Source organism: Cicer arietinum, chromosome 4 (genome assembly GCF_000331145.2).
Source record: "Cicer arietinum cultivar CDC Frontier isolate Library 1 chromosome 4, Cicar.CDCFrontier_v2.0, whole genome shotgun sequence".
In the NCBI taxonomy this organism is placed as follows: Eukaryota; Viridiplantae; Streptophyta; class Magnoliopsida; order Fabales; family Fabaceae; genus Cicer; species Cicer arietinum.
In genome coordinates, this window is record NC_021163.2 from 23,583,074 (window position 1) to 23,609,327 (window position 26,254).

At 29.8% G+C, this 26,254-nt stretch overlaps 2 protein-coding genes and 1 pseudogene across 3 annotated transcripts in view; 2 read left to right on the top strand and 1 right to left on the bottom strand.

The window, feature by feature from the left end:
* Window positions 1-6,089, top strand: part of LOC101512832 (serine/threonine-protein kinase CTR1) — a 12,060-nt gene extending 5,971 nt beyond the window's left edge. Inside the window, exons 9-17 of one of the 2 annotated variants that reach the window (XM_073367208.1) lie at window positions 1,709-1,777; window positions 1,883-1,983; window positions 2,078-2,162; window positions 2,279-2,377; window positions 2,920-2,988; window positions 3,089-3,220; window positions 4,230-4,324; window positions 4,411-4,611; window positions 4,858-5,089. In XM_073367208.1, the coding sequence (XP_073223309.1) occupies window positions 1,709-1,777; window positions 1,883-1,983; window positions 2,078-2,162; window positions 2,279-2,377; window positions 2,920-2,988; window positions 3,089-3,220; window positions 4,230-4,324; window positions 4,411-4,519 (759 nt within the window). In that variant the 3' untranslated portion in view covers window positions 4,520-4,611; window positions 4,858-5,089. Of the gene's footprint in view, window positions 1-1,708; window positions 1,778-1,882; window positions 1,984-2,077; window positions 2,163-2,278; window positions 2,378-2,919; window positions 2,989-3,088; window positions 3,221-4,229; window positions 4,325-4,410; window positions 4,612-4,857; window positions 5,090-5,283 lie in introns of those variants that run through there. The other variant, XM_073367207.1, reaches the window with a different exon arrangement.
* A 12,458-nt stretch (window positions 6,090-18,547) lies between these two features.
* Window positions 18,548-21,322, top strand: HSFA3 (heat stress transcription factor A-3). Its single transcript, XM_004497545.4, has 2 exons — window positions 18,548-19,140; window positions 20,002-21,322. Exons 1-2 carry the CDS (start codon window positions 18,835-18,837, stop codon window positions 21,034-21,036), a joined length of 1,341 nt encoding a protein of 446 aa, XP_004497602.1. The 5' UTR covers window positions 18,548-18,834; the 3' UTR covers window positions 21,037-21,322.
* Window positions 21,323-23,119: 1,797 nt separating this feature from the next.
* LOC101491564 (ribosome production factor 2 homolog) overlaps window positions 23,120-26,254 on the bottom strand; it is a 5,167-nt pseudogene continuing 2,032 nt past the window's right edge.

Sequence of the window (26,254 nt, forward strand, 5' to 3'; positions counted from 1 at the left end):
TATATAAAATTCTAAAACACACTATATATATATATATATATATATATATATATATATATATATATAATCACAATATTATAACAAGTATATAAAAATAAAGAAAATCAAACACAATATTACCACTATCTCAAGATAATTATTTATAAAATAAATAATTAAAATAAAATATATTTAGAATTAAATAGATATAATAAAGTACACATTTAACATTAAAATTCTATTTCTTTTAAAATATATATATATATATATATATATATATATATATATAGTATAATTATTATATAAATAAATGTTAAATAATTTTATTGTCAAAAAATAAAATAATTCAAATAGCGCCCATACCACCACCCGCTATACCAGTTTTGGGGTCGGCCACACTGCTCCGCTTTCCGGGATTGACAACATAGTTGTAAGGATGGAATCGGAAATAGAATAGAGTTTTATATATTATGATATGAAAACCAATCTTGTTCCGCTATTTGTACAAAATGCAAATAATTTATATCAAGTCCAAGTATAGTACAACAAAAGCAAGTGGACAATTCATGTCCAATGAAATGATGATGATAAACCCGGCCCATGTGCATCTATCACAAGCCTATCCCTTGTTACATTCATTTGGTTGATTTTTGTAGAATCTAAGTCTTTGCATTGGTAAATAATGCTAATTGTATGTGCTTAGTATATCGGTGCACGAATAATATCAGTGTATGTACAGCAGTAGCACTACTCCTAAAGGTTAAGTGGTTTCTATATTTTTGAGAGTTTGTTTCATAAGCATTAGGGCTTTTGTTTTTGAATAAACATTAGGGCTTATGCATTAGTCAAAGGTCGAGTGCCTGTAAACGCCTTCAAATAAGCGGCATGCTTTCTAGGCCTACCTGGATCAAACATTATAAAGTCAACGAACATTTCACCCTGTAAATGTCTTTTCATGAAATGTTACATATGTAGATTTTAGGCATACCTGGACCAAGCATCTATCATAGTTATTGTTCAATTTCCGTTGGTTCCAATATTTTTTTTTAAAGTTCTTTTGTGCTCGTGTCCAGTCGGTTGAAAATAATTGTTTGATGGATAGAAATTGCTTGAGTATGGAATATTTTTCATAACAAGATTGATTTCATAACAACCTACCGGTGTACTTTAAAATTATGGCTTCTGCCCAATTTCCATAAACCTAATATCTTGCTGTTTTTGTGTGTCGCCTGATACAAGCAGAGACCACTCTGTAGGTTGTTGGCAGCCTATTGACTTCATATTTCCTTTAGCTTGATTGATGACTACAGTACAATTTGAACTTCATTGCCATATTTTTATAATTGAGTAACACATCAAAAGAGCAGAAGTTCATTTGAAAAAAAATTATCTTCGAAGAGATGTTTTGCTCATGAAACATATTATATCTAACATTTTATTTTCTGTAAACAAATGAAGCCTTAATGATACAAAATAGCCTATGACCTTTTACTTCTCTGATTCTGTTTTTGCAAAATTTTTAAGCTAGTGTCATGAATATTTTAGAATGCATATATGTTGGAGCATCATATATATCTCAAGAAGATTGTGGCACTCTTTTTTGGGATTTCTTCATTAAAGTCCAAAGCAGACATAGTGTTTCTATTTTAATCCTTTTATGATTGCTTCATCTCTTTACTTTTTTTGTTTTATATTTTTTTTTCATCCTTTAAGACATTATTAATTGCAGGATGTTGCTGTGAAAATTTTGATGGAGCAAGATTTTCATGCTGAACGCTTCAAGGAATTCATGAGGGAGGTATGCATGAAAGTTCTAATCATGGTTTACGTAGAGAAAAACATATTTGCTCATTGAATATTTGCTTACTGTTGATTTGAGCTGTATTCTAAACTCTCTTGTCAGGTTGCGATAATGAAATACTTGCGGCATCCAAATATTGTTTTATTAATGGGGGCAGTCACTCAACCTCCTAACTTATCAATTGTCACCGAATATTTATCAAGGTTTACTCTATGTCTCTAACTGTCCCTAATATTTATCAAGGCTATATAGGATGCTTTAACCTTGAAATCCTAACAAATTTTGAACTAAGTGCAGGGGTAGCTTATATAGGCTGTTGCATAGACCTGGTGCCAAAGAAGTGTTGGATGAGAGGCGCAGGCTTAGTATGGCTTACGATGTGGTATGCATTTAATCAATAGATATAACAGTTTATGGTTTTTATCAATTTTTTAATTTGTTATGTGATAATGGTTATGTTCACTCTTAATCATTTTTCATTTTTGTTTTCATTTATAGGCCAAAGGGATGAATTATCTTCACAAGCGTAATCCTCCCATTGTTCATAGAGATCTGAAATCTCCAAATCTTCTTGTTGACAAGAAATACACAGTGAAGGTAAGAATTACAAAGATTCTATACTCTATATCAAATTGTCTTAACTCTTAAGAATTTAATGGAAATCACAGTTGTCCTTGCAAGTAGTATTCCATTTCCTTAGCAATACAAACCTGTAAGTAGTCACCAAAGCAATACAAGCCTGTAAGTAGTCACCAAAGCAATACAAGCCTGTAAGTAGTCACCAAAGTTAACCCTTTTTGGCCTAGCATGGCATGAAAGTAGTCGGGCGATATATGATTAATAATACTGTTTGGCTAACTATCAAGCCTTTACTTTGATAGCCAGGACACCGTTGTTGGTGCAATATGGTTGAGTTTGTTGCAGAACTTTCTCTACCTTGACATAGTTGAATAGAAGTTTCAGCATTCTGCTAAACTTTGGAATGCTTTTGAAAAGCCAGTTAACAAGAACACTTGTGGGGATCTCCCTTCTTTTTTAGGAGGGGGGTGGGTGGGTTGGGTTGGGTTGGTGATCAGTGATCAATTTTCTTGGATATTAATGGCTTTTTTGTCCTTATAATGGTAATGCCATTTCTCTAGGTTTGTGATTTTGGGCTTTCCCGCTTAAAGGCCAATACATTTCTCTCTTCCAAGTCTGCTGCTGGGACTGTAAGTTTAAATTGACAATAGATATTTCTGTTTTCTGCCTCTAATGTTTCAGAGGTTTGTTATAAATAACCATTAAATTGTACTCCTTTTCCTCCCTTAGCCTGAGTGGATGGCTCCAGAAGTTCTTCGTGACGAGCCATCAAATGAGAAGTCCGATGTTTACAGCTTTGGGGTAATACTGTGGGAGATTGCAACGTTGCAACAGCCGTGGGGTAATTTGAATCCAGCACAGGTTTGTGATCTACCTGTGGTACCTAAAACTGCAGTATGCTTATGCTTAATAGTTTCTATTGTACATTTATAATTATATTGCTTCATCTTTAATGGAAGACTCACAAGATCTGAAACTTATGAAAGTAAGAATATACAATATAGTATGAAATAGTATGTCGATGGTAGTTGAAACTGAAACGATTGCAAGAAGCGTCTATTGGTTGAAGCATGCATCATTCAGGCCAACAATGACAGGTATACTGCTAAAGTGGTCGAAGGTGTTTAATGTGCTCATGCTTACTTTGGTTGAAACTTGCATGCTTATTAATAGGCCTTTGTTCTAAAAGAAAGAGAAGTGGCTTAATGGGTTGTGACCTGCGAGTGTATGAAAGCCTGAAATGAGGAATAATGAGCGTAATCAGTTAGAGCAGAGAAGACTGAGTTGTATGCTAGTGGAGGAGAAGACAATTTTGGTGTTACACCAGAAACCTAGGAAGAGAACAATAAATTGACAAAAAGAGAGAAGATGCAAGGAGGGATTTGGGTGAAGGGAGACGGGCTTGCAGCTTCTGCATACCTGCAGCATCCATGAGCTATTGTTGAAATTAATATGGCCAAAGCAAAAATTTTATTTCAGCAGATTTAACGCTCCTTAAATAGGAGAATTAAACATGATATCTTCTCCTTAGATTAAGGAATGATAGGATCAACAAACAAGAATGAAATAAAATGATACCGATATTAATCTTTTTTTGAAAAACATAATACTGATGTTAACAATAATTGCAAATATCCTAATAATAAGACAGGTTTGTTACATCAAATCTGTATTATGATAGTATCTTCTACATCTATTTATTTTCTTCTGCAATAGTTCTTTTCTATAAACAAGAGGGATACAAGTTGTAAGGAGCTTGCTACACACCATCTTATTTCTAAGTAATATATTTCCTTCGATCAATCAAAGAACATGTTGGAGTCGGGTTTTTTTATTACTTCAATATTCACAAATATGTACTGTCCTGTAGGTTGTCGCTGCTGTTGGCTTCAAGGGAAAAAGGCTTGAGATCCCACACGAGTTGAATCCCCAAATAGCTGCAATAATTGAGGCTTGCTGGGCCAAGTGAGTGCGGATACATCTGCCATTTTGTGTTGTGTACTTACATATTCTGCGATAGATTTTATTGATATATACTTGATGTACTGCAGTGAGCCCTGGAAACGCCCTTCTTTTGCCAGCATTATGGATTCTTTGAGGTCATTACTCAAACCCCCTACACCTCAACCTGGTCTTCCAAACATGCCATGTCTCACCTGAATGGTTGGAACGCCAAGTTGTTCTTCATGCACATATACAGGATTTTATTGGTTTTGATGTCTAACAGGATTACACCGTTTTAGTAGCCATAGGTACGCGCCAAATTTCATAAGGTCTTGTCAATACTAAATTTATTCTAGCTTTGACGTAGTATTTCTCTGTTCTTGTGGTACGGGGGTAAGGGAAATGTTTATTGATTTGCTGGTGGATATATATGATCTTCTGATTGTAATCATGCTGAAGCTGTTAAAAAATTATGAGGTTGTGTTGGCGGCTTATTGCATGTCCAACCTCTTATGGTCAAACTAATGCTTTGTTACATGTTTTTTTGGTTGCAGAGTCGAGTTGTATATTTCTTTTCTAATTCAGGTTTGAGAATAGTGATTTTCAAGCAAAGCAAGGATACTCAATCTTTGTTCCAACAGAATTGTTTGATTAGTAGTATCTTGTAATTTCACCAAGAAAAGCTTATTTTTTGTTTTCTTTCAGAATTTTGATGTAAAAAATATTCCCATTGTAATTACATTGAGTTAATGATAAGTAGCTATATCTGCTTTTCTTTTGCCTGTATTCATATAATTTAATTGGATCCGAAAAGGTTAACTGAGACCCTGTCCTTTGTACAGATTATCATTGTTTGATTATAGAAAGAAAAAAAATTGGTAGAACCTCTTCCACCAAAGTTAACCTTTCTATTATTAGTTCCTTTTTCTGTTAGAGTTTGGAACAAAATTGCGCTTATGTACTAACACCTCAGATGGCAGATCTCTCTACACAAGGAAACAGATTGTCTACCGTCTGGGTGGGAAAGACGCCTTTCACTTTTCCGGTCCATCAGATGAATGTAACAGCTTTGGAAGGAGTCATGTGGTTTGATTCCAATTCTGATAATGACACCACCAACAATCACATTTGGAAGCGTTCAAGTCTTAAGCTTTGCACTTTGCACTTTGCTCAGGTTTGTGCTATTCAGGGTGGAAGTTAGAGTTTGAGCGATTTCAAATGAATGAAAATTAGTTTTCTTGGATGATGATGCAATGGATAATTTTTATAAAAGAGTTGTTCCGAACACTTTTTTACACATGTTCCAAACACTCTTGATCATGATTCATGAAACCTTATGGTATGCATTATTATATGGTTTATAAGCTCAAGGAAGCTGTAAGCGCTAGGATTGTGAGGTGGAATGACCTGGGTAAGAGGAGTTGAGTTATAATGTTGAAGAAGATAATGTTGTGAAGGAGGGTTATGGAGGTGAAGCTAAGCTAGAGCTTGTGATAAAGAAGTTGGTGAAGATATGGAAAAATATGGCATGATACATACACAATCTATTAACAATTTAATTAATTTAAATAGACTATGAACTTGGCATGCTTTACACAATCTTGTATAGAATAGCAACAGAAGTCAAGTTGCTAAAGTGTTTAGCACTTGAATGAAAACAGATACAAAATGCTTACACAGAAAAGAGGACAGACCAACAAAAAACACTTCTTGAATGTGGAGACTACGAAAAACGCATCGTACTACTCACAAATATTTTATATGAGCAGTGGCTCCATTATTGTTACTTCTGAATTGTTTTCAGCTTTTAAAAGACGAACATAATTCCATTTGCAGCCTTTAAGTTGTGTTTATATCAGATAGGTTTTTAAGTTTTTTTTGTCCTGTGTAGGTAGGTATCTTAAGTTTTAAAATGTTTGTACAATTAAATTATTTTAGTTGAGTTTTGGTTTTAAAAACAAGTGCCTAATGCCTATCTGGCTTATAGGTAAGAGGTATAAAAGTTGCTAGTAGACACAATTAAGAAAAAAAATATAATGCTAAAGGTAACAAAAAAATTACAATATTTGTCCCACGGTTTGTAATAGGTGAAAATGAGAATGACAAGACTTGAGTGTTCATGGTACAAAAATTAAATTAAATTGAACTACATTAATGATTCAGTTTAGTTCTTAAAAGCCTTTTTAAATCAAGTTCAGTTTTGAATTGATTTGAAACTGTTTTATAAATATAGACCAGTTTAATATTTTAAACATATTTTTAGTTAAAGTCAATTTCGAATTAGTTTTTAAAATTTTTGATTTTATTCCGAGAAAAATATTTGTAAAAAATTTTCTAATAATTTTTTTTTTGAGATAAAAAGTTTCGATTATTTTTCGAAAAGAATTTTGAAATTATTTTGACAATTTTTTTTCCCGAGAAAAGTAGATGTAAAAGATTTCGAGAATAAAGTATCAATTATTTTTCAAAAATTCTTTAATTATTTTAGTAAAATACAATTTTTTTCAATATTTTTTATTTTAGTAAAATACAATTCTTTAATTATTTTTTAAGTAACAAAAAAAATGAATTAAATATTTTTTTCAATATTTTCTAATTTTTTTCAAAAAAAAATTAAATTTCGATGGTCGTTGAATTAAGTTTGATTAACTGGTTTATGTTAAATATGTAGTTCAATTCATGAACCATTTAATTACTTTAGTAAAATACAATTCAATTTATTTAACTAATCATATATTTTACGCACTCTTATACACAATGGCATAGCTTCTTTAGCAGATAGCGATGTCAGGACAAACCAAATTTTTTAATAATTTTTAAAAAGATACTACTATTTTTACTTTATCTATATGATATATCTTATTTGTCACACTAATCTTTTTTAAAAAAATACTATTACTTTTATTTTATTTACAAGAGACATTTGAGTTATAATTTTTGTCAACAAAAAATCAATCTATTTAATATATTTTTGGACCAAACTAGAGTAGGACTTTAATCCATTCCAAACCAATAACCCTCCATAATTTTTCACGGGATAATGTAACAATATTCAAATGCCCTTGATTTGAATGCAGAACAAAAATAATTCTTCACAACTTTTGTCTTAACTTTCACTATTCTTTGAGGGGTTAACAATTTTTAAATTGTCATCTCCATCTTCGTAGTTTTTAATACAATTCTCTTCCAAGACTCTTTCAAATAAATTATTAGCTTTATGTGCATGTAAAATAGTCTAATAAGTAAAAAAAGACAAAATATATATATTATTTTGAAAAACAATACAAGATCAAACTCAAAGAGTGCATCTATAATAAAAACTAAAACAATTCATAAAGAAATACTAAGGTTCCTTAGGTACATTTTACTATTGGACTATGCCATTTCAAAATATTATGGCTACTTCTAGCTTGGTTGTTAGAGCATCTCCAACGGTAGCAAATTGAGTTCGTCCGCCAGCGTGTAATTACTTAAAATTCAGTTTTTGGCGAGTTCACTGTTGGAGATGTGCCAAGTGTCATCACAGTTCTCTCAGGAAGGAACGATACTTTCATGACGGTTATCTTTTTCTTTAATTAATCTACGAATAATAGTAAATGTATTATTGTTAGTGGTGGGCCCTAGTTATTGAATACGTGAGTTCACCGTTGGAGTAAAAAATGAATGAGTCATTTCAAGATGATATGGCATGGTAGACCCCATTTAATGAAACCATATTGAGTTCACCGTTGGAGATGCTCTAATGCTCTTTTTGATAATGTTATGCACTTCTATTGGATAATGTTTATGTCACGAGGGTTAATTTAAGATGTGACTCTCGTATTAAAATGTGAGCAGAGCAAATGTTTATCTCCTTTTTAACAAATTCAATTGATCTATAATTTTAATTTGTGAGAAAATAAGAGTCATTCAATCGAGTATAGTAACACCACATTTAGTAACATGAGTTTAATTAGTAGGAACTAACCACAATAATTTTTGAGTCAATTTCAAATATCACTTTATCAAGTGAAAGCTCCATCACTACCAAATAGCAATAACTTGATGGAGACAAAAAACCTCACTCAACCTATGCTTATGCTAAAGTAGGCGGTATAAATCTGCTTAAATTTTTTTCTTAATAATGCTTTACTTTTAAATGATTTAAGTCCACTTGTATAAATAGTTAACAAATTACCTCAAAAGCAACTACACAATGGAGATGAAATTAAGTCTAAATATATTATATAACCAAAAACTCTTTCATATGACATTGAAAGTGTATGTGGCATTAGAAACACACCTACGTCAGCAACAACACAATTACGAGAATATTGTTTTAGCCTTTAGATATATATTATCTGATTTTTGTGTCTCCCTGTAAAGAAAGAAATACTATTATCTAAGTGAGTTGAACGTATCTTCTATATTGGAAGAGTGCATTAAATACATGTATTGGATGATCTTAAATAAAAATAAAATAAATACATGAATATAATGACATTAGCGTGGTCTTCTATGTTGACTGCAAAAAATCCAACATTTTTTTCTTCTATCACTATTTTTTTTCTCATGCACATGACATTATACTTCAATGAGCACATTTATTTCTATATGAATTTGAAAAATAGAATTAATGGCTTTTGTTGTTAGCTAATCAAAGAAAAATTAATAAAGTCATTGTATATGAATTTGAAGAAAACATAAAAGAGTTCAATAAATTTTACTAGTATATCACAAAGACTTACTTCTTTGGAAATCCATCGAATTCTATTTGAAACTCTTTTGAAATGTTTGGAACATCTTATCTTTTACTATGAAATATGCTTCAGAATTCATATCCATTTCAGGCGAGCCTACCACTAGAAGGTAAAAATTATAGAGTAAATTATAAGGAAATATTTTCAATACAGATTGATTGACTCTAAGAGCATCTCCAACGGTAGTCAAACGAGTTCGTCCGCCAGCGTGTAGTTACGTAAAATTCAGTTTTTGGCAAGTTCACTGTTGGAGTTGTGCCAACCTGTCATCATGGTGCTCTCAGGAAGGAACAATACTTTGATAATTTAATAATAATAAAATTATAATCGTTACTTTTTTTTATAATTAATTTATTAATAATAATAAATTTATGATGGTTAGAGGATCTTGTTTAATGAACCCGTGTTGAGTTCACTTTGGAGTAAAAAAATAAATGAGTTCCTTCAAACGTGGCACAATAGATCCTACTTAATGAATCCACGATTGAATTCACCGTTGGAGATGCTCTAAGATGTCATCATGCATAAACACACATAACAATGCGTAGTTGAACCTTCGAGTCAGACATATTAATGACGACAATTATTGGGTACTTGAAAAATTTTAAGTACAACTTGGTAAACATCTTTTGAGATATCAATAAAACCCTATAGAAAATCATAGAATCAAAATCATCATGAATCTTATGTAATAATTATAGAAATCAATATTATTTATAAAAAAAAAAAACATACCTTCATATGCAATAAGTCTATAAACACTGAGAAAATCAATATCATAGTATCTTTTGACAATTCAGATGTCTCCTCTTTTACGATTATCAATATCATAAATTGTGTGCCACATATCCAAATCAACTTCATACATGTGTTCAATAAAATTACTATAAGGTTATGTTTCACCTATATATCTAAAGTAGTCATTTAACTTTTGGGATGACACGACCACAATAATATTACACAACAAATTCTATATCAACACAAATTCTTGAGACTAACAACCATTTTTTACAGTTGAATGAAGAGATGATACCTTGATTCTAAAGTAATTATATAAGAGATGATACCTTGATAAAATATATATATCAATACTCAATAAGAGTAATATCAAACAACACTATACACATATCCAACAACACTATACACTTTGTGCAGCAAAATGCTTCATCTTATAAAATTTTCATAGCATGTAGAAGTTCTAAATTAGTTTTTGTATGAATCTTCTATCTTCTCTATTTCTTGCGAAAAGTTTGCTTCGAGAACCACTTTTCCTAATAAATAACACAAAAATTGTAAAACAATAAAAGAGTAAAACTTATAAATTAAAGTGTAAAGGCTACCATCATACCTAATTGAATAAAAAAATACAAGCGAGGGAAAATGAAATGAATATGACAATTCTTTCCACTTTTGAAGATAATAATCTGTTTCATCTTTATTTGTCTCATATTTATTTTCAAGAAGTTCATATACTAGCTAACTGAAGTGTTCCCTCGAGATAAATATGCAATACTTTCCAATGAGTGAGAAATTTGTTTCCAAAGTCATTCTATTTATAGCTCAGAAAAAAAAATTCACAATTTTTTTCTTCAGAGCTTCGATAGGATAACCGTAAACTAGACTTGACCATGAAAGCATAGCAATTTGATACACCAACGTCATGAAAACTAATATTTGATGTCACATTGTTTTAGAAACCAAATTCCAATAACGTTTACAGAAGAAAACAAATGGATGTCATTGTCTTTGCAGAGTGTAATATTGACATTTTTTGCATTTAGCTAAAATTGAAATGCAGAGAAAGGAGAATCATCAAGTTGCTATCTTAATTTGAAGCAATGAAAGGTAACTCAATTTTGAAGACAATAAAAAACCACTAATAATCAAGCAAACATTGATGAGCCTTAACTGCAAATTCAAGTCTTTATTGGGTTGCACAAATGTAATTCTCTTTAGATGACATCGAAAAATATGAAAAGAAAATAGTGATAAAAAAAAAGTTTTAAAGTTATAATTTCAACAAGCTATATCAAGTACCTTAAGAAGACATCTCAAGCACAATTATTCAATCATATAGATGCACATAATGTAAGTAGTAACAGTTGTTTGTATCTTATATATTCTTTACATTGGTGGTAATCCTATTTATTGGTTGTTGATTATAATTTGCTGCAAAATTTCCTTATTTGAATTGTTGATCATGAAATTTTGTTGTTTTTTGTTTTTGTGTATTAAAGTTTATGTTAAAATTGTTTATTGGATGAAGATGGCTATTATTGCTCTCTATCTGTTTGTGTTAATTTCAGTATGAGTCTTCTGTTTTTTTGGGAGATTTCAGTCGTGATTATGTCTTCGAAGAATATTTTGACTTAATTGATAGGACTACACTTGAATGAAATACGTGCCTTTTGATTAATTGATTTTTATGTGATTTGCACTTTGGATGGTGTTGTGCTTGTACTTTGATACTATAAAGCATTAAGTCTCTTTAAGAAGTCCAAGACTATGACTACAACCATATTGTATCTGTAACATGACATTTCATGTGAACGGCATGCATATTTGGACATTAAATGATGAATCCCATTTATAGTTAAGCTCCCATTGAACTCTTTATGGTTTTTTTTTTTTTTTTTTTTTAAATTCTAATATGTTGTTTCTTCAATTCTATCTTGTAAATATGCATACAATCTATACAGTTTGGACTCAGAATTTGGAATGAGAAATACAATATACTTGAATCATTATTTTTTGGCCTCTTATTTGTTCACTAATTTTGCTTATGTACAATTGAAATTATTAAAATTTTAAAAACATGGTGTTATGTTAACAAATTCAATGCAACTTAAATACCTCATGCCCTATTTGTTCTTATTTATCTCTGGCTATCTTTCCACAAAATATTTGAACTTACTAAAATATGAATGGATTAAACATCAAATGCGAGATAGTGATGCCTGATTTTTGAACAATTGCCGTAACAAAAGAAGTCTTCATGCTCTAAAATTCACAAGCAAGTCAATAAAAAAAGTGAATATGAATGAAAAGTAGTTACACTATACTACTACTTTCAATTACTTATAATTCCTTCTGACTAATTAAGAGTCTTACTTTGTAATAATCCTAAGCTAAACTTTTTCATATCATGCGAGTAAGACATGAGTGAAATAACTCTACATTTCATTACTTACAATAAACTTTCTATATGATCCGTGAACACATTTTTCTTGAGTAAATAAGATTACTCTTGAAAATTCATATTAAAAGAAAGACTTACAAGAATATGCATAAACTACTCGCTATAACTTTTTGTGCTTGTTGGGATTGGAAGACACTACGTTCTTTTTTCTACAAATAGTAATAGGAAGTCCAAAACACACTGTATCTACCCCTAACATTAAATGATGGTTGTTACGAGCAATTGTCACAAGAGCTCCAATTGTACTTTTGTTGTTCTTAGGCTCAAGCTCTTTGCCTTTTGAACTCCAATCAGATCTTGTTTTCAACATATCCTTAAACATAACTCTTATTGATTCATCTGCATACAAATTTGTCACAATCCATAGATTGACAACTACAAATGGAGAACCAACACAAAGATATGATGTAGGCATACACATTGGAGCATAACTTCCATTTAAGACACATGCACCGCTCTCACAACCCATAAGAAATGCAACAAAACACTTCTCTAATTTCTTGATCTCATCATAGGTAAGTAAATGTGATCCTGCAAAGACAAATTCTTAAAAAATAGAACCCACAAGAAATAACAAGTACATCATATATATCTATTCATTATTTTACCACAGCCATGTCCCATGTATAAATAAATATCGTATTTTTCCAAAGTATACATCAATTCGTCGAAGGCAGGCACACACTGTATAATTCCCTATAAAGTAACAACATAGAAGACATAAATATTCGTCGAGGGCAGACACACACACGTGAAAAACATTTTTTAATATTTATTTCCTTTCTTTGTATTCTTGTAAATTAAAAACGTATAAAATATCTCAATTTTTTTCTACAACATATAAAATACCTCATTTTTTTTCCTTTTGAGAAATTTCGCTGTATAGTCAAGGTTGTCTACTCTATTCTCTGAACTTATTACATAAAATGAATTTAAAGGATCTATTGAACAAAAACTTCTTTTCTCTACATTAACAAATATGTTGCTAACAAAAGACATGCGATAAATTTCCTCTTGCTTCAGTATGGTAAAACTTTCCCATGGAAGCATATGTCACAATATTAGAACTTGTTATTAAACCACAAAAAAAAAAAAAATGATTATATTACCATAAAAATACATAAAAATAATTCAATTATATGCACCTCATAATGCAGTACAAGAATTATAGAATTTTTATTACCGTTATCATTCACGTCCAACTCGTTGAGTATTTTTATTTTGTCCAACTTGTATAGTGTTTTCTTTAAGTATTTTAAAGCATTCCGATATGCACCTGTATCAGCGGCAACATGGAGTATCCCTAGACTTTACTAACGTAGCCCACTCATGCTATATAGCAATGTTTCTCTGAGCAAAATTGTAAATCTAATGTTTTTCCTCCACAATCATATGTGTTAGAACCAAGAATTTTTTTAAATGTCCTCATTTATTTTTGGTCTGCATTTCCTTCTAACAAAATCTAAAACTTTATAAAGTGTCGATTCAAAGTTTTTGCAATTCAATATTTCCCCAAGAAAGATGCATTTCCACGAGCCAAACCATGAATCTTCAAGGTTCCTGCTAAGGTATAACAGTTGTACAAGGAGAAATAACAATTAGATTCTTGAAATATAAAATTAATTCCTTTTACCATATCAATTGAATGTCACATCTAGGATGCAAAATTATTAGTCTATTCAATCATAGGAAAGTGATTTAAATTAATTATGAATAATAGAATTAGTGCACCTCAACACTGTTTTTAAAACGTTCGTCAATATCTTGTCGTTGCTCATTAGGAAATGATGCAAATAATTTTTCTTCAAGCAATGCTCTAAATGATGGAACAATTTCATCACCACGGGCAAAACCACTTATGCTTATCTTTCGATTTATACTTATTCAACTCAATCTCATCTGTAGCAGATGTAAAAAAATTATATGTTATATTATGTAAAGTTATAAGGTTAATACTTCTATCTATACATGTTATATATGGCAATGAAGTTGTATACATCGTGGAATAGAGTTAACATTACAACAAACTGAGTTTCAAAACAAATTATGTACATTAATATTCATGTTTGAGCACTTGAACAAGACATCGGCCGTCGTTGCAGAAAACGAGTGTAATGTGGTCCAAGTATAGTGATATTTATGATGGTAGAGGTTGAGAGACCAACCAAAAACGATTTTCACGTGACTTTGAGATATATAGTGCATATAGGAACAAACCTACAACATGAAGCAACATAAGCAAAGAGAGTATTGTTTTAAGCTATATATCATTTGATTTTGAGTTTTAATATATAGAAAGAACAACTATTACCCAAGTCAGTCGGATGTGTCACGTGAGTTGGAAAAAGATCCACTATTACATTGACCCTGCATTAAATATATGTAATTTGAAGTCTTAAATATAAACAAAATAAACACATTTTTGGATGATCTTAATTAAAAATAACTCTTTACTCCGTTTAATCATATATTTTAAACATTCTTAGGTACCTTCTCATGATAATCATTGGTTGTTAAATTGTTTTTATGAAATTGCTTTAATATCCGAGTTTATCTCATGTCATGTGGAATAAGTTAGTGATGTTAATTTTATGATAGTTAACGTCTAATGCTTGACTTCTACGATGGAGACCCATTTATATTTTGCAATAAACTTGCTTAACTTTCTCTTCTGTACATTGGTAATGCACTCTTATTATAGCTTTTTTCATATTCAGTTCATGTTTCATTTTATAATTAACTGTCCAAATATTTTGCCTCTTTTTATTGTTCATTTCTTATTACATAAACTTTAAGCTTAGGCTCTATAATTTAATGATGATACAATCACAACTCTGTGCATATATTAGTTTTACTAATATTAGAGGCAATCAAAGTTGATGGGATTATGTTATATGGTTATACTATTTAATCTTCTATGATTGAATCCATGGAAAAAAAATTCATATTAGTTGATAACACATGAAGATATGTCTAACATTAACATGACATTGTACCTTGATTCTCCCGGTTAAATGTGAATGAAACTCGACAGTAGCATGAGTTGCAACTCATGCTTGACGATAATATGCAGCCCAATAGATTTCATTCAAATCTTTAGTGAAAGATGTTTCCTTGCTCGAACTAGATACAATATTTAACTGTTGTAGTATATTTCTTTGTCATATATCAAATTTATTATTTTTATAAATTTTGAATTTGTTTATATATCTAATTAAAGTCATAACGATGTATTGGAAAATACAACATTTTTGTTACTTGATCAACCATCAGGATAAGCAAATACAACATGTACACTAATCAATAAAATGGATGAAGTAACCATTAATGCAAAAACAACTAATTGAAAAGTAATAGTCGTGTTTCTAATCCTCCAATTTACCAACAAAATAACTATATCATCCCCAACCCCTTGACCCCTTAAAAAATTTATAATAATGTAATAAAAAATTGATTAGGGAGAGTTTTATCATGAATCCATTGATTTTATATGGCACTCCTTTTGAGGCATGGATCGAGGAGTATTATTTTTTACTTCATAAATTCAGGGCATGCTGGATCATGCATATATATACAGATAGAGAACTAGACTGATAGATTCACACCGGATATTTTACCATTTATCTATTGATAGAGAAAAAGAGTATTAATTTGTATGGTCATGTTCTATTGAGTGGAATAAAGATAAAATAGAAATAATTTTTGGAGAGATAGCTGAGTGGTTGATAGCTCCGGTCTTAAAAACCAGTATAGTTCGAAACATTTATTCATCAAAAGAGGCACATTCTTTGAAGCCAAAATGAATTTTCCTTGATATCTAACATAATGAATGAGAGGATCCTTGAAAAACGTTAAAGCATATGAAAAATCCTTAGCAAAAACTTCTATAAGATGTTCTCTTTTTGCATAAAAAAATTCCATAAAAAAAAAAAGCTAAAAGATTTTAATCGTAAATGAGAGGATTTATTACGTAGAAAAAGGAAGATAGATTCATATACCCATACATAAAAATAAAAACTATAGAGAAACAAGAATAATCTTGGATTAGTGTTTGAAAAACTATAAATTGATTTTTTGGTACTAATAAGACTATTCCAATTACAAAAATTATAAACAAACAACCGTAATAAATAAATAAAACGTTGGTAATCCAAAATTTTATATTTGTACTTTTCGTTCTCTTTATGTTCTCTATATTATTGGGGATGAGTATACGATGACGTTCTTAAAGTCAGATATAGTATTGAAATCTGATGTATAATTTAGAGGAAACTTTTACATATGAAGTTAATTCAATTTATGGAATTAGTTAAATTTTATATAAAAAAGATATTTATGTTAAAAAAAATTGAAAAAATGAATAATTATTAAGTGTGACATAGTTGTGAAAATCAAATTATGTAAGTCTATAGGATAATTGTGGTTTGATATATGTTAATCGGTGATGAATTTCGACAAGACACGACATATGTAAATAAATATGCTAATTAATATAAATATTGTGGTGTATGTTGTTGTAATTTTGGGATCTAAAATCAATATATTTTATGAGTAGAATTGTTTTTATGAGTTGAAGTGTGGTTATTGTGTTATTATTTTTTAAATGTATATTTGAGTCTAATATGTGAAATGACATGCTATCTATACATATTTTCTTGTTGTACGAATTAACCTAATTAAATGACATGTATCATGTAGATTGTTTCAAATAGATTGATATGTGTAGATCATCATTGCATAATATAGATTAATATGTGTATGTGAACTAAACTTTATTTTACCAATATTTTTAATTATTAAAATTGTATTTTTTTTTATTAGACTCAATTTTTAAGATTAGAATAGAGTTTTCAAAATCTTTAAGATGGACTAAATACTTTTTGTAGACCAAATTATAATACATCCGTCTATTATAAAAAAACTGAAGGGAATAATTTATTAAAAAAATATACAAAAACAACTACTGTAATTATAAAATAAAATAAAAATTTCAACCTAAATTTCAACTTATTTTTAATTATTAAAAATATAAATCAAAATTTAGCCTATAATATATTTTTATAAATTTACAACTTAAAATTCTTACACTACACTGCTGCTGCCAAACTTGAATTTTTTTCCCATGTTGTATTTGCGTTTCAATTTTTGTGGTACATGTCTTAAATTCTCCCTTTAGTATACAAACCTCCTTGAATTAAAATTTATCTTTTGACGAATTGAATAGTTTTTTTTTTATGAGTAAATGTTAATAATTAAATAAATTATATATGTTAGTATATTTTTGTAAATCTCACATGTTAATAAACGATAATTTGTATTTTTATCATAAAATATATCATTATGTCTCAAGGAACCTATGGAGGGGTGGCAAGGATAGTCTCTCCCCCTCCCTCATAAGTGAGAAATAAATTTAAAAGCTAAATCTAAAAATTTTCATTTAAAATCACACATGTTTTTGTTGTGCCGGATGTTTTTATGTTTCCATTCAAAATCACACATGTGTTTTGAAAGGTGTTTTAATATCGTGAGAAATAATACTAAATTGTAAATGATTTTAATATTTATTTTGTAAGTAAATAAATTTAATATTAATATAAACTTTGTTAATTTCAGTAATTTAGTCGAATGATTATCGGCAGATTATAGTAAGTCTCAATTTTTTTTTGAATTAAAATAATTTAGGGTGAAAAGATAATATTCAATATAATTTTTTTTGAGGTTTAAATATTACATTTGATTCTTATTAATGATACTAATAATAGTGAGTTTTATTTAATCTCTCACATATTATTATTTCACATAAATATAATTATTGTCCTCAATTAATTTATTTAAGGCTAAAAAATCGCGAGCTTCATAAATCACACACAATAAAATAATCGGCATTAGTATTTAGCAAAATAAATCCTTCCTTTATCCGTCGAATTATTATTTCTATATAAAGTGGTGGTATTTACTATAAAGTAAATCATTTAAAGAAACATACAAATGATGAATTATCAATTAACTAAAAAATTATCTCTATATTTATAGAGAACGTGAAAATAAAGACAAAAAAAAAAATTATCAATTTTAGAGTTCCTTATTTTTTCGTTACTTAAACTTATTGATAACCATTTCTTTTAGATAAAAAAACAAAAATAATATGTAGTTTACCATTAGCCACCTCCTTTTGCTTAACCAGTAAGTATTTTTGATTAGTCAACTAAACCATGCGACACAGACGTCACTCTCAATCCAATAAATCAACAAAAATATCAAAATGTAACCAACCAGAAAACAGAAATAATATCTGTAGCAACAAAATATCTAAGTCCACCATCATCACACGTGACAACGTAACTGCAACGAAACAACACAATGTCGGCGCTTTTCATTTTCGTCACTTTTTTTGCAAGTTGCAAACCCACCATTCAAATGGCCCCAATTCTCTTCCACCGCCATCAAACTACTACTTCCACCTTCCACCGCCCTAAAACCCTTTTAATATTCATCATCGCCACTTACTTCACTTTATTATCATTATCATATTCATATTCACACCCAAAAAACAGAAAGGAAAAAATACCGTTTTTTCTGTTACCCAAATTAAGATGAACTCAAAAAATGAAATTAACTCTCCAAAATTTTCATCTGCTTTTGATTCTTCTTCATTTTCTATGGATTTTGAACCATCAGTGCCCGTTCCTATGGAGTGTTTACAAATGAGCCCTGTTCCTCCATTTCTTTCAAAAACTTTCGATTTAGTCGATGACCCTTCTTTGAATCCAATTATATCTTGGAGTTCTAATGGTGTTAGTTTCACTGTGTGGGACCCTTTGGAATTTGCAAGAATTGTATTACCTCGTCATTTCAAGCACAACAATTTCTCAAGTTTTGTTCGTCAGCTTAATACTTATGTGGGTATTATTTGTACTTAATTTTGCTTTTTTTCACAAAATGCCTTTAACGGCTCCTTATTATTTTTTTATGTAATGTAACTAAATATTTTTCTTAGTTTGTAATTATTTGTAATTTGTAATACAACAATTTTTCAGATATCCATTTTTGTTTATATTTCATTCAAAATAGAGTCATTGCCTCTCTCCCGTTGTGTTTGTTTGATTCTTTTTGTATATTTTGATTGAACAATTTGATGTATCAATTGGTAATGTAAATAATTTTTTACTCATTTTGTTGTTGTTGATTGTATGTAAAGTTTGCATATTTTGTAGTATGTTGGATATTTGTGCTCTTTGTAAATGTAATTTGTAACTAATGAAATTGTGTCTTAGTATTTATATTGAGTTTAATTCATTCTCACAAAATGAGAGTATCACTCGCTATAAACTCTTTTTTGAGCTCTATCTATTTTTAACTTGGGATTTGAGTTTTTCTCAATATTGTGTAATAAGCGTGTGGGCACACAGGGTTCAAATGTTTGTTACCTGATAGATTACATTGTTGTTATAGCATTGAAAGACTCCTACTGCTGGAAACTGACAACATAGGAGACAAATTTTTGCTCTCCCTTTCAAGGGATTTTTCATCTTCCAAAGGTAGTATTCTGTGTTTCAATGGTGTGTTTTTGTTTTGTATTGTGTTAATTGCTTCATTTTATCATAAGCTTGTTTTTCTTTATTTTGGTTTTGGATTCACAGATGTCATTCTCCAATTCAGCTAGAATTGTATTGTATCTGTTGATTTTGGCCTTGTTATTATTGTTACTTCTAATTTTGCTTAATTGATTCTCAGATAAATTGGTGTTTGTGTGTCTTCAGGGATTCCGGAAGATCGATACCGACAAATGGGAGTTTTTCAATGAAGGATTCCAGAAAGGGAAGAAGCATTTACTGAAGAACATTCAAAGGAGAAGGTCGTCTCAATCGCAACAAGTTGGTAACTATGTTGGAACTTCTTCTTCTTCTTCTTCTTCCGATGCTGCAGGGAAATCTGGAGTTGAAATTGAGGTAGAAAAATTGAAAAAGGAAAGAAGTGTGCTAATGCAAGAAATGATTGAATTGCAGCAACAACAACGAGTGACAGCTCGTCATGCAGGTAATGTGAATCAAAGGCTTCAATCAGCTGAACAAAGACAGAAACAAATGGTATCTTTCTTAGCCAAGTTGTTTCAAAATCCGGACTTTTTAGCTCGCCTTAATCGGAAGAAGGAACAACAAAGAGATATAGAATCTCCCAGAGCGAAAAGGAAGTTTGTTAAGCAACACCGAAATGAAACAGAAACAACATCAGAAGAAAATCTCAAAGATGAGAAGAAGATAGTCAGGTATCAACATCAAGTTTCCATTGAAAACTCTCCTCACTATGTTTCACATGATTTGGAAAGAGATATGAGTGAAGGGGTTGAAGATTTTGCTTCTCAAATTGAGAATATTTCATCAGATGAATTGTCTGCAATGCATGGTATTATTGGAGAAGGGTCATTTAGTTTTGGACTGGAAGAACCCCTTTTCAAAGGAAAAAATGTTATTAGTCCAAATGAAGAAATTGTTCCTAAGAAATTTGTTAATTTTCCTGAGGAGAAAGGATTCCAAGAGTTTCAATGTTTCAAGCAAGAAGATATATGGGACACAAACCTCAATGTTGGTGTTGCTGCTCCAAGCAGTGGCAATGAGCTTTGGGAAAATCCTATGAATTATGGAGTACTAGACTTTGGAGTTACAAGTGAAATGTCAGAATCAGATATTTGGGATATTGGTTTTGGAAGTTTGGGTATTGATAACTGGCCAGTTGATGAATCTACTCTTGAGATTGATAGTCAAGTTGGTAAGCCAAAAGATGATAGTCCATGCTAAGAAAATGTTGGATTCATAGCCTCTGTAGCACCAACACTCTTGATCGAAGGCGTATCCTGCTGTTTGGCACCGACACGACATCGTCAAATTGATTACATTTTATTAATTCATTTTCTCAAATTATTACTAGTATCGACGGTGTCGGTGTGTAGTAGCTGGTGTCCATATTAGTATCCATATTTTATAGTTCATAGCTGCATTTGTTGCCTTTGAACACTTGTAGTTATTAGGGAGTCATATTATTATTGAGTACTTTGATTTATAAGAAGTATTATTTACTTTCCAATTTTTATTCTTTTTACATGTTTTTCATTGTAAATTGTAATTCTTTAATTATTGACAACTCCCATTCAAGTCACCTGATGGAGGAGGATGATTTATGTACAAACATTTTTAGTACTAGTAGAAAGATGGACATACTAATTTGTTTGTGTTCCCTTTTCTACTGTGTTTTATTGTATAAAGAATAAAATTGTTAAAAACAAATTTACATTGAAGAAACTTTGTTCAAAATTAGTAGTTATTTTTGGTGTATTGTAGAGATTTAGTCTCTATTTTGGACTTGTAGTTCTCTGCATTAAACCTACTTGTGGCAAATAATCCCAAAGTAAGTAGTAAGCTGTGCTGTTATAAATAACACTTATCCTCCCTATTGTGGACTTGCATGTTCTATGTAAGATTTCTTTGTTTTGGATATATCTATAAAATAGTATTGGTCTATGGTTCTCTCTGGTTTTCATTTTACTTGTATTTATTATTTATTCTATTATATTCAGACATTCTAAACATCATTATATATTCTGATAAATAGTAAGAACTTGAGCAGCACTCGTTACAAGGTAAAAACCATATTAAACTCTAAAATAGAGGAAGGTATTATTTCCTCATATCTTGGAAAGATGAAAAAGTATAGTTATGTTAGCTTGTCCATTGACACGTGTTATGATATTCACAAAAATCTTACCAAGTCTTTGTAAATTCACAAATCATTCCCATCAACCTACTCTTAATTAGAGGTGAATTCGGATTATATTTGTCTAATCAGATTTTTAGATTGTAATCTATTTTTAGACTAATTTTTTTGATTAAGATGGATATATTTAAGACAAGACAAGATTGGTCTAACAAAAAATAGTTGAAACAAAACTATAAGACGATCATTTAATTATCATCAACTTTTTTTCCACTAGATTATGATCAAAAGATGAAAGTGAGAGATTGGATTATTTTAATATTTTATCATGTATTCATAACAAACTTTGACTCTTACAACATAGTATGTTAGTTACAAGATTTTCTATCTAAATCAACATAGATAGATTTCACATTAAATATTGTCTTTAGAAATCTCTTTACTAAAGTAATGTTGAACCCTAATTTGTTGTTAAATTAGTATTTACATTCGTGCAACGGCATATGGGAAATAATTCGTTTAATGATAATGTGATTGATCTTCATCTCAATCATATAAATTTAAACATCACATTCATCTTCGTCTTCATTAAATTGTGATTGATTTAGAAATTCAACCTTCGAAAATAATTTTTTTTATCATTAGGATGTAATTAAAATAGGTTGTAATTGAATAGTGGATAACGGATAAACTAGTTAATAGATGATATACTAGCAGACAGGGAATAAATTAGTTGATTGAATTTGAAAATATTTTATAAAACTAACTGTTCAACAAATTAATAGATGTAAAATAATATAAAAAAAATATTTTTAATTCATATTTAATATTTTTTTTTGTAAAAAAAGTTAATACTTAATGAGGTAAAAGTCTAAAGAAATAATGCACACTATAACTCTATTTAAAATACCATATAAAAAGCATATATTATATATATTTAAACCAGACTCCGTTGCCACATCATTATATTTCTTCCATATATGCAAATATTTTCAGCTGATGTGTGTACGTTTGATAGTTTCCTCTACTCAACTTCTAAATTTCTAATTTTCTTTTGTCTTCTTTCTACAATTTCATTTTCTCCATTCTAATTTTTTTAATCATATATTCTACTTCTCCTCTTCCTTCAACAATTTCTTTAAAATCCCTGCTTCTGTTTCTCCTTTTCCTTCAGACAATTTCTTTAATCCCTAGTTTTGTTTTGTCTTTCATCCACAATTTCTTTTATTCTAATTTTTTTAATGCTTCTGCTCCGAATTCTCCTCCCCTCTCTCCCTGGACCAACCCATATATGCCCTCGAAAGTCTATGCATTTTGGGTCAAAATAATTATAAAAAAAAATTGTTTATGGTATAGGATGAAGTGATGTCATATATAGAATACCATATATTCACTAATATAATAGATAAATTAAAAGGATAGAAAATGGAAGAGACGAAAGTAAAAAATGCTCAAATATAATAAAAAGAAATCTTTTCTATTAACAAAACAAGAGAATACATGAGATAGGTCTACGACACAAAGGGCATGTGTTTGACCTATTGAGCCATTTCATAATACAATTTTCGTGATAAATGTGTGAGCATGGACTAGGCAAACGAATAGCTTTCGATCCAAGTAAAAACTCCTCAAGACATATGGAACATGTTAAAGTCTCAGCAATAGTTTCTTCATCAATTCTAATTCTTTCAAGATTCTGAACGGTAACTTTTGTTATTCTTCCTGTCGGAGTTTGATTATTTTGATTGCTGTTACTTTCTTGAATAACGTAGTGGCCATCTTGACCATAAATTGGTATGACATCTTGAGTTTTCATTCTACTATGAACCTCGTTAATATGGTTGTTGTTGCTTTCACAAAGAAGAAAGTGATCATCTTCGATACACATATGTGAGAAAATGATGTTTCTATTATGATTGCGAAAAGGAATAGCAGGAATCATTTCATAAACACCATTGATAATAGGATAAAACAATTCAACCGTGGCTCTTCCATTTTCTCCCAATACAACAAATCTTCTATAATGTTGTTGCGGTTCCATTTCTCCAAATTAAAGTTTATTTCTTTTGTTTGGCACTGAAAATAATTAAGAAAAAAATCAAATAAAGTAAGCAGGAAGTCATACTGCAAGAACTACAGCGGACCGGTAGGATTGGCGAAAGAGTCTTGCATCTCTAAGTATAAAATATTATTCTATTTTTACTCCCAACATGCAGAAGTAAAAAAACCAGAATATATATAAAATAAAATATTAAAAGTAATGAGAAAAAATGTCAAATTAGAGAAACAGGTTTCATTTCATTGGAAAAAAAAGTTAAAAAGAAAAGAAAACTATGATCGTGATTGAAAAAGAAACCTTAGAAAGAGAACAGATCAAGAATGAATCAACACAAGCAGCGTTGACGCAGTGGATGGCAGTGAAGGCGGAAGAGAGTGTGAGAAGAGCTCTTAAACAAAGAAGATCAATAAGAACAGCTTTCGATTGATCTCAAGAAGACAGCTTGCAGAAGAAGAATAGGAATTAATGCAACACTAAAGAGTAAGTGCTCTAATTTATAGCTGATCTTGGTTTTTCAACGGTAACTACATCAATTAAATTGAAGAACTCTTGTATCACAAGTAATAAAAGAAGAACAAGGGATTTTCTATAAAGTAAATCTTTTCAACGGTAATAAAATCTTTTTATTGTTAGAGTAAATCTTTTTATTTTTAGAGTAAATCTTTTGCATTTATAATTTAGATTTTTATGTTTCATGCTGTCTATTTATAATTTAGATTTTACTTTTTTTAATTTGTTCCAAAAATCATATGTTATTTTCCTTCATTTGTGTTTTTGTAATTTTTATGATTCTTGAATCTCTGTTTTCCTTGCAACTTGAACATGTTATTTGAAATTTGATTTTATGATTCATTCATTCTAGAAATCGTTGAGAAATTTGTAGAGCATAAAGTAGTTAAGAATAGGTGATAAGAAATAAGTTTTTAAGTAAATTCTGGAGGTTAATTTTTTTAAAATATAACAAGTTGAGATGTCAAATATTGATTGATAATGAACAAAAATGTAACTTTATTATATTATAAAGTGACCTATTTGTACAAAAAAAACAATTATGGTATAGATTGATAGGTTGCTACCTCTGTTTTACTTTCAACAAGAAAAAGGTTGAGAAATTTGGAGAGAGTAGAGAGTGGTTGTAGAATAAAATTGGGAGGTTTGTTTCTTTTTTTTTTTATAAATAAAGTGAGGTGTCAAAATAATCAATTATAAAATTAAGAAATAAAAGTTAAAAATAGAAATTGATTATAATTAACAACAGAAAAAATAGAATTGACCGGTGTGACTATATTTGATTATAAAATCAAAGGAAGCATATTTTTGAAGTTATAGTTTCTCGTAACTTTTAATTAATTAATTAATATTTTTATGTAAATGATACTTTTGTAAATAAATTGTTACTTGAGTTTTGATACAACATGCAAGCAACATGTTTATCTAAATGATACCTTTTTATTTTTGGTGCATGGTTTCCATCCCTAATCATATTATGCCGTCATAACTGGAAAAATATGAAATCCGTATTGGTATCAATGATTGATCATTTTTGTTGTTTTGATGAGATCAATGATTGATTTTTACTTGTAGAAAGTATATTACTAACTATCCTTAGTTTTTTCATTGTAGTGAATTACCTCATACACAATATCAAAGTTTCCTTTTATCAAGTCTTCATTCAATCCCCTAAGATAATCACTAAGAACATTGGCTACCATACAAATTAAGAAAGTAAAAAATCATATGGTTAAGACCCAAAAAATATGGTTAAGACCCAAAAAATAAAAATAAAAACATTTAGCCATGGTTATGACTTATGAAAGGAAAAATGCGTGTATAATGAGAAATTATCTCAATGGGCACCTATGGTGGCATAAACTTGAATTTAGGCCAAAAAAGTGATTCATTCCCAAAAAACATGGCAAAGATAATTAATAGGAGAATCATTCATTGTTTGTTGTTGTACAGACATAATAGAACAACTAAATGAAGCTATAATCAGGACTATGACCATGCTATCAAAACTAAAAAAATAGAAAAACCAAATAAAATGATGATGAAAGATAATACCTATAGTTTGTTGAAGTACCTGCAAAATCAATTAAAACTTGAAATTATGGAGATATTGAAATTAAAAAGGACACTAATAAAAACAAATGCAAACCATGGTAGGAAAAGATGTAGTCCAACACACGGTTCTAAAGGAAACATGCATTCATAAGTATACATAAATTAAGTGTACAACAGTCCAA

Coding starts and splice junctions, on each gene's coding strand:
- HSFA3 (XM_004497545.4), top strand. CDS start 18,835: ATGAACTCAAAAAATGAAATTAACTCTCCAAAATTTTCATCTGCTTTT. Junction 19,141..20,001: donor TTCGTCAGCTTAATACTTAT/GTGGGTATTATT, acceptor GTGTGTCTTCAG/GGATTCCGGAAGATCGATAC.